The 14,011-nt window shown below is 53.3% G+C and overlaps 2 protein-coding genes across 9 annotated transcripts; both read left to right on the forward strand.

The window, feature by feature from the left end:
- Positions 1 to 996: 996 nt before the first annotated feature.
- Positions 997 to 3,191, forward strand: MYF6 (myogenic factor 6). The gene is made up of 3 exons (XM_038155219.1): positions 997 to 2,018; positions 2,258 to 2,348; positions 2,536 to 3,191. The coding sequence occupies exons 1-3, from the start codon at positions 1,503 to 1,505 to the stop codon at positions 2,652 to 2,654; spliced, it is 726 nt and encodes a 241-aa protein (XP_038011147.1). The 5' UTR covers positions 997 to 1,502; the 3' UTR covers positions 2,655 to 3,191.
- Positions 3,192 to 3,757: 566 nt separating this feature from the next.
- MYF5 (myogenic factor 5) lies at positions 3,758 to 10,973 on the forward strand. Of its 8 annotated transcripts, none has more exons than XM_038155212.1 (6): positions 3,758 to 3,895; positions 4,272 to 5,507; positions 7,089 to 8,142; positions 8,769 to 9,823; positions 10,308 to 10,383; positions 10,523 to 10,973. In XM_038155212.1, the coding sequence occupies exons 4-6, from the start codon at positions 9,317 to 9,319 to the stop codon at positions 10,714 to 10,716; spliced, it is 777 nt and encodes a 258-aa protein (XP_038011140.1). In that variant the 5' UTR covers positions 3,758 to 3,895; positions 4,272 to 5,507; positions 7,089 to 8,142; positions 8,769 to 9,316; the 3' UTR covers positions 10,717 to 10,973. The 8 variants fall into 8 exon arrangements, with proteins under 8 accessions (XP_038011140.1, XP_038011141.1, XP_038011142.1 ...); XM_038155213.1 differs by having other exon boundaries at positions 7,089 to 7,272; positions 7,919 to 9,823; XM_038155214.1 differs by having other exon boundaries at positions 7,089 to 7,272; positions 7,933 to 9,823.
- The last annotated feature ends 3,038 nt before the right edge of the window (positions 10,974 to 14,011 follow it).

A 14,011-nucleotide genomic window follows, 5' to 3' on the forward strand; every position in this document is an offset into this window, starting at 1 on the left:
GTACTCCAAAAAAATTGGTTTGCAGTTTTGGAGAAACAGTCGAGTCAATTACTAATTTCATTGTAGCTTTAGAGAAATGAATGATATCACCACATTTGCCTTCAGAAAGCTGAAGTTTAGAGCTACATTTGAGAGCTATGAGACCATGGCAGGTGCTTCATCTTCATGTACTATTGTTTCTATAAAAAGCTTACACATGTGTATATACACAAACACACAAGAATATACTTATTTATCCACATAAATATATGTACATATGCATGTGTGTGGGCATATAGATATGGGCACATATGCATATACACATAAGTGTATTTACACAAGCATAAAGACATTACATGGTATTTAAAGAACACAAGGCAGTGCAGGAAAAGAGGCAAAGAGGTCATTTTCCCAATCCTCCTCCTTTATGTGAGACAGCTCCAGATATGATGTGACATTACAGTATAAGCTAACAGAGAGTGGTCACAAGCTCCAATTCTGTCTCTGTGTCTAGGAAGCTCTCTATACCCTGCCAGCCCCAAGGGATTAAACTTCAATTACACCATCTGCCTGGGCTTTGCTTGCCCTAAACAGCGTCAAGGACAAGGGCTGTCCAGCGAGCCCCATCACACTGTAACCCAGTCACCTGGAATCACTCCTGTCACCTCACGGGCAACGTGGGAAAGTTCACACTGACAGGCTGAGCCGAGGGTCACTATCTGTGGGTGCCTCATCATCGCAGCACAGCCCTGCCTTGGCAACCTTCCCCGTGTGTGTGGAGGAGCAGCGAGCTTGGCTCCTAACCTTGGGCTGGCCCGGGTGGCTTGGGTCACAGGAATGGCATGCTGCAAGGGGAAGGTGGCGGTGGAGGGAGGGGGGGGGGGGGGGGGGGGGGTGGAGGGGTGGAAATAGCAGGGGCGCTTCTACTGAAAATATTAACCCGTCTATCTGGAAAGTGGTGGCTGCCTTTGAAATCTCTCCTTAGGCATCTATACGTAGCCCCGGGCGGGGAGCGTGCGCCGGGGGTGTGAGGGGTGGGCTGGCGAAGGGCTCCCTGCGCAGCCCCGCGCCTTTGTCCTCGGGCCGGGCCGCCCGCCGCGCCGAGCCCCCGCTCCCGAGCCCCCACCTCGCTGCACCCCGAGCTCACGGCAGTTCTGAGGAGGGTGCAAAGTTGGGTTGTACTTTTTTTTCCTCTTGTTTTTGGGGTTTTTTGGGGGGTTGTTTTGGTTTGGTTTTTCTTTGTTTGTTTAAATTTTTTTTCTAATTTGTCTCCCACCTCTCGTGTCCCCCCTCCCCCATCTAAATAGGAGATGTTCTCAGGACAGCGCCCGGGAGACTGACTGGAATCAGTTTTGGAGGGTGATACACCGCGACAGCTAAAAGTTGGATAGGGTTTCAGCAGCTCCTATATAAAGCAGGGGGGACTTATGTCACTGCACTAATTAAATTCCATCTGGGTTGTTCCTCGGGGTGTTTTTGAGATTGCCACCCAACTCAAGCAGGCAGAGAGGCCCAGGGACAGCATGATGGACCTTTTTGAAACTGGCTCCTATTTCTTCTACTTGGATGGGGAGAATGGAGCCCTGCAGCAGCTGGAGATGGCTGAGGGATCCCCGCTGTACCCAGGCAGCGATGGCACCTTGTCTCCATGTCAGGACCAAATGCAGCCAGAGGCCGGCAGTGACAGCAGCGGAGAGGAGCATGTGCTGGCACCCCCGGGACTACAACCCCCTCACTTCCCCGGCCAGTGTTTGATCTGGGCTTGTAAAACTTGCAAGAGAAAGTCGGCCCCCACGGACAGACGGAAAGCAGCCACCCTGCGGGAGAGGAGAAGGCTGAAGAAGATCAATGAAGCCTTCGAGGCTCTGAAAAGGCGGACTGTGGCGAACCCCAACCAGAGGCTGCCCAAGGTGGAGATACTGAGGAGCGCCATCAGCTACATCGAGAGGCTGCAGGACCTCTTGCACAGGCTGGATCAGCAGGAGAAAATGCAGGAGATCGGGGGGGACCCCTTCAGCTTCAGCCCCAAGCAGGGAAATGTAAGCACTGCCGCTTGGCCCCTCCGCCGCCACGGCAGCGCCGCCGCGCCCGTCCCCTCCCTCCTCCTCCTCCTCCTCTCCGGCAGGGCCGCTGCGGGGGCCGGGAGGGCTGGCGGGCGCTCTTCGGGGAACCTGCCAGCCCTCGGGCCTCCAGAGGTCCGCCGGCCCGGGGAGCCGCGGCAGCCCCACTAACACCCGTCCTCTCCCCGTGTCTCCCCGCTCCCGCCTGTGTGCCGCAGATCTCCAGTTCGGACTTCCTGAGCACCTGCAGCTCCGACTGGCAAAGCGTTTCTGACCATTCCCGAGCCCTAGGAGTCAGCCCCAAAGAAGGTAACTCGCCCCGCGGGCCCCGCTCTCCCGCCGCCCCCGGGCCCGAGCTCCCTTCCCTCGCCCCGACGGCCGCGTTCCCAGCGGCCCGGCTCTCACGCTCCCTCCTTTGCCCGGGCTCTCCGGCAGCCGGGAGCCCCCGGCGCGGAGGAGCGGTCTGCTCTTTAATGGCTTTTCTCTCGTTGAGCAGGGGTCTCCGCTGTCGAATCGTCGGCATCCAGCAGCCTTCGCTGCCTCTCTTCAATAGTGGACAGTATTTCTTCTGACGATCCCAAACTGCCAAGCGTGGAGGAAGCGGTGGAGAAATAAACCGGGTTTTGTGGTAGTATATTTAACGGAGATGGAGCCTCCGCCCTCTCTCCCCTAAACTAAGTAACGAAGCAAATTCACACAGTGGAAAGCCCAAGCAGGGCCCTTTTTAAGATCGAATTAAGGTACACTTACCCCAAAGAAAATGGCTCCCAGGGACTCGAGCCAGACAGACTTGCCTTTTTTTTTTTCCGAGTTTTGTTTTCTTTAAATTGTGTTGCATAAACCACTCTTTTTTTTTTTTTTTTTTTTTTTTTTTTTTTTTTTTTTTTTTTAATTTTAAGATACTTACCTGTGTACCGGTGATCCGCTTTGTCTGAGACTCACCGGGAAGTTCATTCCTGTCTGAGTGAAGCTCTTGGTTGCATTGCGTGTGAGTCATATTTAAAGAGTGCCCGCCTCATTTCGTTCCTGTAAATAATTTCAGTACTGTCTTTTCTTTTGTAAACATAACATATATATTTAAATGGTGGAATGTGATATTGTATATAAGAACAGATGGATTTCTTGGATTGTAAAATAAAGCTCTTTGTGTTACAGTGTTTTCCTCCCGTCCTCTTAATTTCATAAAATAACCCGATCCCGGAGTTCAAACCTGCCACTGACTTCAGTGAATGAAGGCCTGAAGAGTCAGACCCGTGTAGCAGAAGCACGACCCGTGTGACTGGAAGCAGGGCACGGGACAGATTTTTCTTTCGTTAACTCCTCCAAGGTTTCCCCTTTATGGCCGCAGCCGCGGTGTGAATCACCCGTGTGGGCTCCCGGGGAAGCCGGGCGGGCACGGGTGGGTGTACGAACAGGACCCGCCGCCTCTCCTGCTGCCCGCAGCGCTCCGCAGCCCCATTCCTCGCCGTGCTTGCGGAACGCACGTCCCCCTGGAAAGCGATATTGCTCCCCTAAAATGCCCAACAGTGCCGCTCGAGTACCTTGCCAGGCAAAGACGCTTCGCCGGCCTTGCCCTGCACGTGAAAGGTGAGGTTAGAAAAGGGGCATGAAAGAAGATACCCCCGCCCGTCGTCCTCCCCACTCACACCCCCACACGCCCCCTCCTCCTGCCCCGGTCTTGGACCGGGGAGAGGCTCAGTGCGTCTCACCTACTCCTCTCGGCACCGAGGACTTGAACGCAGGGCTTGTCTCCGGCAAAATTGACGGGCCTGCTGCATTAATGGGGCAGCAACTGGCTGTGACAGGAGTCCGCTCCCTCTGGGGTTGGAGGGAGCTGTAGTTTCTTCCCAGGAAAGGTAACTCCCCTTGACTTCCTTGAGCCTGAGGGAGAAGGGAATGGGGTCCTTCAGGGAGGAAAGAGTTAAGCGACCGAAATTGCTTGGGGGTGGGGGTAACAGCATATGAAGCCTTTCACTCAGTGATGTAAAAAAACACAGCCTCTCTGAGGATGGTGAAACGGGGCTGCTCACCATCAGAGCGTTACGGTTTATAATAGATGGTACCCCCGGGAAGGGGCGACCACCAGGGATCAGCGCATTCTGCCCCTGGCACACACACAGGGCTCGCCGGACAGCCTGCACAAGTAAACAGAGGACACTTCAACTCTACCCGCGTACGGCCTCCTCGCCAACTTTAGCCCTTGATTTATTCTTTGTTTCTGTTTTTTGAAAGGTCACAGTCACGTTTCGGGAAAGTCTCCCCCTTCCTGGCCATCTGGGGCACGGGTACACCCGTCTGAAGTGGAAGACCTGGGCAGAGCCTTCCCCAAAAGCTGGCACTCCAGTCGGCCGTGCCTTTCTACCGCCGTGGCCAGCCGGGTTTTTAAACCAGTCACATACTGCCTCTAATTGCTCTCTAACGAGATACTCCCTTGCAAGGACTAATTACGGCGGGGCAGTGTGGTGGGCACAGTGATGCAACAGTTTCCCCGTGTTTTTTCCTCCTCTCAAATGAAACCCCGTTGCGTCAGGGAACCCCCGGACTCTTCAGAGAGCGGCGCGTCGGGGAGCGCGGGGCCCTGCGTGCCACCTCTGCGACCTGGCACGGGAGAGGAGACGCTGCAGCTGGCTTCTATGGCGAAGGCACTTGCCCAGTAAGAGTATTTCAGATCGGGCTAGCAGCTCGTCGACTTCCTTCCTCATTCGTTTCAAACCCCGCTGAGTCCTCGGGAAGGGATACACACAGTTCACACGGCGATCCGAGCCCTGCGGGACCCGCTGCCCGCATCAGGGCAGGAGCCGCGCTGAGCCCCTCAAAGCCACAGTGTCGCGCCCACACCGGGGCAGCCGACTGTCAGGTTTACCCGCAGCCGGGCAATCACCCCAACAAGCCGCCCGTCCGCCCGGCAGGACCCCCACGGTAGCGTCTCAGCCAGCAGCAGGGTAACTTGAGCGATTGTTTGGAGTAAGTTTGCCTAAAGGAGAGTTTTTTCATTAAATAAAGAAAATACCTCCCGAAGAGACTCCCCGTGACCCCCGCGGCTGCAGCTGACATGCCGGGCTTCCCAGTGAAGGTCGTCAGTGTGTTTGCAATTAAAATGTTTGTGTTAGATATTAATAACGATAATCTTTACTTAAGTCCCCAGCCAAAGCAAACAGGGCCCTGGAATCACAAAATCAAAGGGCAATAACTGGGTAAAGACAAGAGGTTTGCGATTTAATGAAGTCTTTTTCCGGAGGGACCACGCACAAAGTCATCGAAGTTTTTACGCAAACGCAAGCGCCCCTGCCGCTCCCTCCTCCCCACTGCGGGCTGGAATCCCATGCTCAACACAGCTTCTCTCGCTTCTACCTGCTCCGCTCCCCTGGGAACCAACCACCTGCTCTCCACCTCAGGAGCGGAGGGATGCGGGGCTCCGCGGGGCGGGGTGCCCGGCCCGGCGTGGCACAGCTCCGCCGCCCGCCCGAGGTGCCTCTGCGGGGCCGGGAGCGATGGGAGGAAGGCGGGGGAAGGGGGGAGTGGGGTGCCTGTCTGCAGTGCTGCCGCGTTGACACCGCTTTCCTCTGAAGTGACGCGACCGAGGGTTTAAAGCCTTGGTTTTAGTTTGAGGGTTTTGGTTTTGTATTTTTGTTGGGGTTTTTTTCCCTTTTGTTTTGTTGGTTTTTTTTTTTTTTTGTTTTGTTTTTTTTGTTTTTTTTTTAGGTTTTTTTGGTTGGTTGCTTTTGGTTTTTATATTGTGCATCTTTATTTTCCTCGGTGAAACGGCTCGCAATCCAGGGAGGGAAGCGGACAGCCAACAGCAGGCTTAGTTCATTCTTCTGAGCTCGGAGTCAAGGCGGTCAAGAGGCGATACAGCAATATTTCCACGGGAAAATTCCTGCGTGGACCACTGCTGGTTTGTGGACCTCGCACGACTTTTCCACAGTTTGCGTCTTTCTATGGAGAACGAGCTTGGGATGGGTATAGGGGGCAGGGAGGAGGCTGAATAATTGAACCATGTGCTCGCTGGGACGCCCCTCCGATAGCAGGAACTAGCAACTTTTCCCAGTCTCAAGGCTGCTAAAAACCCCCTCGTGTCCCTTTGATCTCTCCTGGGAGTCCCGGGGAGCCATCAGAGGCCAATGCCTTCTTCAGCTGTCCTCCATACAATTCCCTCTGGCAGGTACTAATGTGTTTACTTAGGTGCGCACGGTTCCCAGCGCTGGGGGGAACCAAACGTTTCTCTCACGGCTGGAAGCGCCCGGCCCCACCAGCTCGGCTGGGAAACAATTTTGTGGTCGGGGCATCACGGAGGAGCACTCGCTGCGGCGGGAGCCGAGCGGAGCGGAGCGGGGCTGCTCGGCACCATGAAGTCAGGCGCTCTCGCCGCCCCGCACGGGCCCGCGTGTGCGCTCCGGCCAGGCCGGGGCTGGGGGTGCCCTCGGGGCGAGCGCAAACACCTCTCACCCCCTCAGTCCGGTGACTTATGGTTTCGGTAGGATTTTCTTCTCTTAAATAGAAAGGCGTGGGACTTGGGAAAAGATGGCACGCTCTGCAGAAGGTGCCCACATTGGATGGAATCCCTCCAGGAATAGGTGCGGCACAGCGATTCCTGAGGAGTGGGGACGGCTGGGGTGAGGAACACCATTTAAAGAGATCCTGACACGTTCACCACTTTCTCTCTACCAGTCCACAGGAGCAGTCAGTGCCTGATGCTAAGGCTGTTCCCGCTTTCCAGACTTGAGCCTCCTGAAATGCAGCACTATCCTCCCCCTCCCCCCACCCCGCCCTTCGCGAGCAGCCTCATTAGCCAGCCTTGTAGTTCGTGTTTTCTCCCCCCTTTCTTTAGTTCCACTCGCCTACTGCATTTTTGCAAATTTGTTTTGAGATCACTTTACCAGAGGAGCCGGGGGCTCCTTAAGGGATACTAATTACTGATTTTTTTTTCTTCCAGAGTGACAGGCCCTTCCATGGTTTATTCCATTTCCCCAAAAATATTCAGGGAAAAGGAATGTTGGTGGTTTTTTTTTTTTGTTTGTTTTTTTTTTTTTTTTTTGTTTTTTTTTACAGCTCTTCAAATACTTTTGGAGAAAAGCACGTTTCTTAACAGCCCCAGCTCCTCTGAGTTAAGAGTCAAATTTGCGAGCTGAAGCTGTGCATGCCAGGAGAGCAGGATTGAGGGGCTTGGCGTTGTGCACCGGGAAAACTACAGTGCATGCTTGGAGAGAACCCAAGCATGCACCAACCCAGAAAGGTGATCGGAACTGCAACCGGCACTTTAAAGATCAAGTTTATTTGTGCACGAAGCATAAATATGTAAACAGGTCTATTTGAGCCAGCGCGAACGCAGTAAATGAAATTGTGTGTGTGTGTTTGTGTATGTCTGTGTGTGTGCACGGCACAGCCCAGTGAAGAGTTCAAGTTACCGCTGAGCAGAACCCCTCCTGACTGATGCTGTCTTAGGAAAACAGTAGGGAACTGTCCTGTTTCAGATGTGGCCCAACAAAACAGCAACCTGCACCTCAGAGTGGCAGAAACCCGAAATTCTGAGCTTTCCCATTCTGTGACTTTACTCCTTTATCAGCTCCCTGCTTTTCATACAGTATTCATTTCAAAGGGGCTCCCCGTGTTTATGGCCCCAAATAAACCAAAGCAGTGCAGATGTAGCATTCCCCAGCTTTTAGATAATTCTGCAGCCTTTCATAGGAAGAAGGGTGTGTGCATGGTTGCTTTGTAGGAAAAAAAAAATTAGCCTAAGAGTGGAAATCCGCCTTTGGGGGCTTGGGGGTGGTGGGGAAACAAGGATGGGTTCCCTCCAGCCCCAGCACAGGCCGAGCTGCTTGCCTTTCTCCGCCTTGTCCGTGCGGATCGGAGAGCTTCCCGGCCGTGTGCTGCCACAGGGCATCTCTCTCAGGAGACACTTCCCTACCGGCCTTGCTCACTTGATCAGCGTCTCCCGGAGACAAGCGGCTCGCCGTGCCACCACATCACCTCTTCCTGAAGAGAGGCTAACTGAAGGCGCCTTTTTCCTGGGCACAAAACCCGCCCTCCATAGCGTTTGAACCGCTGCTGGGTCATTTGCTCTCCGCTTGAGTTAGCCTAGGTCACATAATTTTATTCCCAGGTAGGGGAGGTTTCCTTTGCCTTCTCATAATATTTTCCTCAGCTACAAAAGCCACCTGGACGAAACCAAAGGATTCCTGCGCGTTAGCAAATGCCTGTTAAATGGCTTCATTACCACTCTAATGACCCTTGCACCGCTCCGCTCGGCTACTGCTGCGGCTGGGGCTCTGCAAGGCTTTTGTCCCCTTGTGTAAAGTTACTTAGGGATTGCGGGGTTAGAAATTTTACACTTCCAGGAGGGGTTTGTTGCACTGGCAGCTGGGACGCATCTGTAACGGTACAAGTTTGCCTAAAAGCAGAAAATTAGCAGCCCAAGGCACTGCTTGACTGTTGTGTCCCTAGCAGCTTCAGGTCACAAGAGAAGGAGAAAGAATGGGTAGGGGATTTGTCTCGGAGCAAACACATACACTTTCCTTTTGTGAATACCTTTCCTTGTGATCCGATCCGGCAGCACTAAAATCTGGTTTTCCCTCCTCCTCGTCTCTCCTGGCCACAAATAGCTGTGCATTGCTATACCCCAATTTGTAAATTTGAGCGGTTGGTGGCACGACGTTAATTACTGGACAAAGCGCTCCTCGAGATAAATAAACACATCTTAGGTCTAAGAAGAAGGTTGTAATTTTTCAGGTTAGACCTGGATCACGGGATGTGGGAAATAAAGATGTGGAAGTAGACACTATAGGTGTCTTCCCCGAGGAAACGTGTGATGGGAAACGGGACATGTGAACACCGAGACGAGGAAGGGCTCAGTAGGAGCCACTGACAAGTGGTTAGTGCGTGTCCACTGTGCCTCTTTCTCTTTCCATACCAAACTGCAAATTCACAGACTTGGTTGGAAATTCGGAGCTGTCGCAACCAGTGCTTGGGAGGTCGTTCATTAGAAAAGTGCCCATCTCTCGGCGCTCCAAAGGAGCGGTGCGGAGCAAATCGTCTCCTGGGGACTGGAGGGGGCTTGTCCAGACAGCTCCCGGCAGGGGCTGTGGTGGGATATGCTAATAAAGACTGGCCTCTGCGGACCAGCCTCCCTTTCCATGTATATATAAGGGCCCCCCGCATCAGCCGGAGGACACTTGGTCTCGAGTCCCTAATTACGGAGGAAATTGCCCCAGCGCGCTGCGGAGCGCCTCGCCGAGAGCCAGTGGCCGCCGTTCCGTACTGACGCCTCCGCAGCAGGGATGGAGGTGATGGACAGCTGCAAGTTCTCCCCGTCCGAGCTCTTCTATGACAGCTCCTGCCTCTCCTCCCCGGAGGGCGAGTTCCCCGAGGATTTCGAGCCCAGGGATCTGCCTCCTTTCAGCGCCCACGAACCCCCCGAGCCCGCCTGCTCCGAGGAAGAGGAGCATGTCCGAGCTCCCACTGGCCACCACCAAGCAGGTCACTGCCTCATGTGGGCTTGCAAAGCTTGCAAAAGAAAATCCACCACAATGGACCGGCGGAAGGCAGCCACCATGAGGGAGAGGAGGAGGCTGAAGAAAGTGAACCAGGCTTTTGAGACCCTGAAGAGATGCACCACTGCCAACCCCAACCAAAGACTCCCCAAAGTAGAGATCCTGCGAAACGCCATCAGATACATCGAGAGCCTCCAGGAGCTCTTGAGGGAACAGGTAGAAAACTACTATCATCTGCCGGGACAGAGTTGCTCCGAACCGACCAGTCCCACTTCCAGCTGCTCCGATGGGATGGTAAGACAGAGGCAGGAGCCATAGGGCTTTGGGGACCACAGGACGGCCCGCGGGCGTGTCACCCTCGGCCCAACGCTGTGGGATGAGTCCCCTGGGTGTGGGACGGGCCGAGGCATCCGGGCATCAGGAGAAGGCGGGCGGTTTGCCCTAGAACAGGCCCCTTCCCGGGTTTTCCGCCGAGCACGCACGTGGGCTCTCCGGGGATGCGGGGATGCGTGGGGGCGGTGGCGCTGCCCGAGGGCACCCTGCAGGCGCCCCGGCCCCCGGCGTCCCCTCTGCTGTCCCCTTAGCGCGGCCTTAGAGGGGTAAGGCTGGGGGCTGGGGGAGACGGGGAAGGCGCTGCCCAGGGCCAGCAGCCTGGCTGGGGGCGGCTGCTTCGCTCCCTCCCCGCCGGCCTTTATGGCCCTTTCCCTTCTCGGGGAGCGTCCTGCTGGCCCCTGGGCGGGGGCGGCAGGGCCGGCACTCGCCCCTCGCTGTCTTGCAGGCCGACTGTGGCAGCCCCCTTTGGTCGGCGAGAGGCAGCAGCTTCGACGGCGTCTACTGCGCCGAGATGGCCCACGGTAAGCGCGACTCGCCGCGGCGCGGCCTGGGGGTAGAGGCGGGGCCCGGGCAGCCGCCGCTCCCCGGGGCGCCGGGGGAAGGCAGCGCGGCAGCCCGCCGTAACGCGCTGCCCTGTCCCCGTCCCTCCCCTCGGCGCAGGGTACGCCGCCGATCAGAGCAGCGCCCTGTCCAGCCTGGACTGCCTCTCCAGCATCGTGGACCGTCTCTCCCCGGCGGAGGAGCCAGGGCTGTCCCTCCGCGACGCTGACTCCCTCTCGCCCAGCGCCAGCATCGACTCGGGGCCGGAGACGCCCGGGACGCCGCTGCCCCGACGGACCTACCAAGCGCTATGAGGGGCCGGAGGGCCGGCACTCCGCGCCTGCCGCCAGGGCCGCCTCCCGCGCTCGGCCGCCTCCTGCAAGCGCTTCTCGGGCGAGAGAGGCCGCCCCGGAGCGCCTTGGGCCGCTGCTCCCCTCTGGGGCTGCAGGCAAAGCGCCGCGCCGGCCCCCGGCCAGGGATTTGCCGCACCCCGGCAGGGCAGGCGGACCCCGGGGCTCGGGACACACGCGCTGCCCTGGAATCCCCGCTGCAAATAAAACGTGCTGTCAGAGAGCTGTCTGGCCGGCTGGTTCTTTAAGTGCATTCCCTGGCATGGGGGAGGGCAGCGAGACTCGGCTGCGGGGCGCCCGCCAGCATCCCTGTTGAGCCCCCACCCAACCTCGGTCGCCCCTGGGCTCCTCCTGCGGGGCACCCCCCCCTCCCCGCCCCCATCACGGCAGTCCGCAGCCGGGACGTGGAGTGTCTTGCCGGGCTGGGGCCTGGGAGCTCGCCTCTTCCACCAGTGCGTACTATTCCGAGATCACTCATGGAGCAACAAAAACGTGGACGTTTAAATTCACACACTGTGTGTCCTGTTATGGGCAGACTTTCCTTTATTTTCTGCAAAAATAAAAATATTATTTCACAGTCATATTTTTTCTATCCTGTCCTCCCTGCCTTCCCTTCCCGTCCACCCCTGCAAAGCTCAAGTTTCTTTCACTGGGTATGAAGATGGACTCCATATTCCAGAATTTGACCCTAAAATTGTGTGGTGACTCTGCTCTTAAAACAACTGTATGATCTAGCTCTGACGCTGTGCTGGGGAATTTTATTTGTTGCTCTGGCAGAGACAAATTTAGTAAAGTTAGTAAGAACAAACCACATGTATCTCTTTCATAAACCATGAGGTATATTTCACAGTATTCAGAAAGCAATATAGATTTATTTGCTCCCAATTACTCTGGTCTTTTGGTCCAGGATGCAAATTCCTTACTCTACATCGCTCTAGAAATAACCAGGTCAAATCTTCATGTGTTTTCAGATTTAACAAGTATTTCCTTCCAGGCACTAAATTAGGTCTATCTACTATGAAAAATTTCCATAGTTTTGCACTCTTCTAGATATAATTCAAAACTTTCTTAGCCAAACCTCCTCACCCGCCCTCAAAAAAAGAGAAAAAAAAAAAAAAAGGTGAGGTGGAGAGATGGGCTCTTTCAGTTCATCCAGAAATGTTTCATATGATAAATACTCTGAGTGGGAAGGGTTATATACACCTCACTATTGTGGGATAAGGATGTATTTGCCGTTTGTGTTTGTGTTGCTAGCACTCGGCGGCCAAGGGGCCTGGCAGTGGTATTTCACCTCTGATAAATCTTTCACTTGAACCTAGCCCAGCTGAGTCATGTCACCAAAAGTTATCATCTGACTGACAGCGTCTGAACCAAAGATAACAGAAGCCTTTGCTTAGGGATGGCTCTGTCCCTGTAGCACACTGAGGGTCTCTGTCCCTCCACAAGGGGCCACAGTGAAAGTGAGGTGGCACCTGCCTTCCTGAGCTTGCACAGGGCAGTAGGAGGTGTGTGTCTGACACAGGGCAAGGCCAGCCCACCATTTGTGCAAAGCCTCCCTCAAAATTACTTTCTGCCCTTGCCCTTTCTGCCCTTACCTTGAGGTAAGTGTTCTTTTCTTGCAGAATATTTCAGGAGGAGCCTTGACCAGAACGGGCTTTCTGTGTATACAGATTATGTCTGAACTAATCATGGAGTAGAAGAGGTTCTAAACCCCTGAGTTGCAGTCATGCAGAGGTACAAACAAGGTATTCTCACATTCCTGTCATTGCAGATGCTTCAGCAGTATGCAAGTGCCTTAAGACAGACATAGTCTTAAGCAGGGATCACTTCCCAAGTGTTCACAGGAATTCTTATGCAAGACCATGAATGTCACTGGTTTTATTTCCCGGCTTCTCACACTCTGATGCAGTTTTGCAGTGCTTGCTCCTCTCAATCAAAATACCATCCCAAGGATACTTCTTATGCCCAGGGTTTAATAGTGTGCAGATGATTTGAAATGGTATTTTAAAGTAAGCTAAGCTAGAGAACTTTCATCATTTCATTCTGCACAGTGCTGACCTTGGCAAGTGATCTTGGATGAAGTATGCAGAGTAACACTAGCAAATCACATGCTGGTAATGTACACCTCTCTTTGGCTGGCAGACATTTTAGGAGTTGCAAAAAGGTCAATACTTCTGAGAAGTAGATTTTCAGAATGTGAGGAGAAGCATTCCGTCTGTGGGATGTTTGTCTGTAGGCTCCTAAGTCTTACTACAGTAGTTTACAACCTCTAGGTTTTGTCATACACATCTGGGAAACAAAATCTCAGTTACAGGACACCTGTGAAAAAAGCTCCCATGAGGCAAAAAGTGCAATAATCCTTGTAAGGAATGGAAGTGAATGCCATGAAACTGCCTTTAGTCTGTGGATTGGGAAGAACAAAAAGGCTGTTGGGAGATACACTGTTCTGGTCAGATTTTCCATATTTCCTAATAATATTAGTAAGTGGAACTGAAAAGAAAGATTTGTATTCTATGTGAAACATGTTCATTTAAGGAAGGCTGTGCCCAGAAACAGATAAGAAGGTGATGGTCTAGAAAATCTGAGCTCCACCTATCCCAACTCCTACTATGTGCCTGATTGCTTAAGGCTCTGGGGCAGTGTGTAGTGGCCTCACAGGCAGGTGGCAGGTGCAGGGATGCTTCATGGTGTCAGAATAATGAATATAACACAGAAGGTGTGTTACAGCAAGTTTTCTGACTACTACTCACTGCAAGGAAGGGCATAATTCTGTACACTTTTTAGAATACAATAATGTTATATTTTACCTCTGAAAACCATGCTTGTTTGGCTTAAATTATGACTGAGGGATGATGCTGAGCTTTGGGTTTTTGTGTGTGAAGTCTCTCGTATCTTTTATTAATAAACTAAACAGAGATCTTTAGTGAAATACGTATTTTAAATTCAGATCAAAAGGGACATTTGTACATTGCAAGACTAACATAGAAACATGGAAAAGATCTCTTAAATAGAACATCAAGACAAAAATCCTGCTTTCTTAATGTTCAAATTTCTTGAGTTGCTTGTGTGGAAAACCACTCCTTTTGCCTGTAGGAAAAAATCAATCTCTTTTCCTGTGGTAAGGCTTAAAAGTGATACATTTTTAGTAATTCATTTTTGGAGGGTGAAGGGATCTTTATTTGTAGTGCTTCTCTAGATATGCCTAGGAACACCTCAAATTCACAGCTGCATTTCAATGGAAATTCAGCATCTCTTCTTC

Source organism: Motacilla alba, chromosome 1A (genome assembly GCF_015832195.1).
Source record: "Motacilla alba alba isolate MOTALB_02 chromosome 1A, Motacilla_alba_V1.0_pri, whole genome shotgun sequence".
NCBI classification, from domain to species: domain Eukaryota; kingdom Metazoa; phylum Chordata; class Aves; order Passeriformes; family Motacillidae; genus Motacilla; species Motacilla alba.